Raw genomic sequence first — 2663 nt, 5'->3', positions numbered from 1 at the left:
AGTTTCACGTTGCAATGTTTGTTCTTGTAAAAAGATGAAATACACACATACCCATATATAGTAATACAAAATATGTTAAGAGGTGACGTAAATGATGCCGAAATGATAATGCCCGACTGCCAGTGAGCCGTTATTTTGGGGTCGGGATGATGGGATACTTGAATTTGACTCGATTGTTAGCTGGGTTGTGTATCATTCCGCAGATGTCGGAGCATTGAGTCTCCTCGTGTCGGGAGTAGTTCACGTTTAATATAGAATTCATCTCTACTTGCTGGGAGAGTTTTGCATTGAATGTATCTCCGCTTGATGGGAGTGATTGACTTGTAGAGTGCGTCTCCGCTTATTAGGAGAGATTTGCACTAAAAATGTAAACTATCACCACTTCATGGGAGTGCTTGACTTGTAGGGTGCATCTCCGCTTGTTGGGAGAGTTTTGCACCGAAAATATAAAGTTTCTCCGCTTGATGGGAGTGTTTGTGTTGAAGAAAAACATAATCATGTAAGCTGCATGAGCAAAATGTCAAAACATTCAAGACAACAGTAAAGGAAAAGCATGCCTAAGAAATACTCTTGACTGCAAGGTTAAGGTGTGGCCATCGATTGGCAGAACATTGGCGATGGCGTTTCCAGATATCTATTCTGATCTCTGATGTGGTGGAGTTGCAGTGCGGATCATTCTCGTTGGTGGAGCGAACAGTTTGCAAGCCGACGCTTTGATTTGTACAGGGCGCTCCGATCAATTGAGCTAACGATTTGCTATATACAGGACTCCAATCGGCAAAGCCAGCGGCTCATTTTGTACAAGGTTCTCCGATTGATTGAGCTGGCGATTTGCTATATACAAGGCTCTAAATGGCAAAGACAACGGCTCGTTTTGTATAAGGTGATCTGATTGATTGAGCTGGCGATTTGCTATATACAAGGCTTCAATTGGTGAAGCTAGCACCTCGTTGTATACAACATGCTCTCTTTAGTTGAGCGGATGGTTTGCTATGTACTATATGACTTGTTCGCATCTGCGATCTGATTCCGAAACACCTACAAAGGATTCAGGAGTTAGTGTTAGTTATACCAGGAAATTTTAAAATGGAGAAAGAGGTATGATAGTCCTGGGAGAGCGGCGGATTCGTCGTTTGCCCCAGTGTATTTCCAACACTTCCTTGTGTCCTATTGGCCCTACACTCAAAGAAAACATCTTAGTGAGGGGGGTGTTGGTTTGTATCGACCGTAGTACTGGCTTTGCCCCGGTTTTGATGAGGTTACGCCATGAAGTTCAGTAGGTGGAAAAGATTATGATATTTTAGAAAATGTTTTTTTTTAAAATCTTTGTTTGATGGCAAATGTCGTCATTCTGGATTATGACATGTTTCGAAAGTTCCTTAAATGCGAGCGTTATTTATTTGAAACTCTATCTTGTTGGTGTCGATTCTCCGTGATGTTTTTGATGATGTGGCTGCTTGCCATTGCGATTGCGTCCTAATATGAACTAATGCATTACAAAGGTTTCATAGGGTTATGACCGAACCCTTTAAGGTTGCCTACGTATCCGAAATGGAATCAGGTCTGAATGTAGTTCGTGGATAATAATAAAGAAAAATTGATGAATATGACCGAGCCTGACTCAAGCAGCCTATGTATTCAAATGAAATCAGGTTAAAACGTAGTTTGATTACAACAGATGCAAAAAATGATGAGATTAAAAATGGAATGGCCGTGTGTGACTCAGACTTCCTACGTATCTAAATGGAATTAGGCCAGAACGTAGTTCAATTGCAAAAGGTGGCCAAATTAGATGAGGATTGCCTACGTATTCCTTCCAGAGGAAATCAAGTCGTGGCGTAGTTCCGGGCAACATACAAAATGATATTTTGATTTTCTATTACAAGAGAATGGGGAAGGGAGAAACCGAACCCTACGTGGGTTTTGCTACGTATCCCTCTGTGGGAAGTCAGGTTGAGCGTAGTTCTGTTATAGCCAAACCCTAATTCTATTATCTTCAAACGTAGTACCTTTTAATTGCATCTGAGTTAATAGGCTTCTTGCTGACTCTTCCGTTTATTTCTGCCAAGATAAGAGCTACTGCCAACAACACTCGGTGGACCACATAAGGACCTTGCCAATTCGGTGCGAACTTTACTTTGGCTTCTTCCTGATGAGGGAATATTTTATTCAGAACCAATTGCCATAGTATAAACTGGCGAGACTTCACCCTTATGTTAAATGCACTGGCCATCCTATTTTGATACCACTGACCATGGCATACTGCATCCATTCTCTTCTCGTCAATGAGCATGAGTTGCTCCTTCCTGAGATGTATCCACTCTGCCTCGTCTAACTTGGCTTCTTGGATGACTCTTAAAGATGGTATCTCAACCTCTATGGGTATCACAACATCGGTTCCATATACCAAAATGTATGGCATTGCCCCAGTGGATGTCCTCATGGTAGTTCAATAACCCAGTAAGGCAAAGGATAACTTCTCGTGCCATTGCGTATGATTGTCCATTATCTTTCGCAGAATCCTCTTGATGTTCTTGTTGGATGCTTCAACTGCCACACTCATTTATGGAATGTAGGCTGTGGAGTTGCGATGGACAGTTATGAACTTCTCGCAAATATTTCTCATGTGATCACTGTTGAGATTAGTTGCATTGCCAGTGATG

At 41.8% G+C, this 2663-nt stretch overlaps 1 protein-coding gene across 1 annotated transcript; it reads right to left on the bottom strand.

Annotated features, from left to right (window-relative positions):
- Window positions 1-1996: 1996 nt before the first annotated feature.
- LOC138897641 (uncharacterized) lies at window positions 1997-2443 on the bottom strand. Its single transcript, XM_070183636.1, has one exon. It carries the CDS (start codon window positions 2441-2443, stop codon window positions 1997-1999), a length of 447 nt encoding a protein of 148 aa, XP_070039737.1.
- Between the last annotated feature and the right edge of the window lie 220 nt (window positions 2444-2663).

Source organism: Nicotiana tomentosiformis, chromosome 8, assembly GCF_000390325.3.
Source record: "Nicotiana tomentosiformis chromosome 8, ASM39032v3, whole genome shotgun sequence".
NCBI classification, from domain to species: Eukaryota; Viridiplantae; Streptophyta; class Magnoliopsida; order Solanales; family Solanaceae; genus Nicotiana; species Nicotiana tomentosiformis.
Note: the sequence above shows the minus strand (reverse complement) of the source record. Positions and strands in the feature narration are given on the sequence as shown.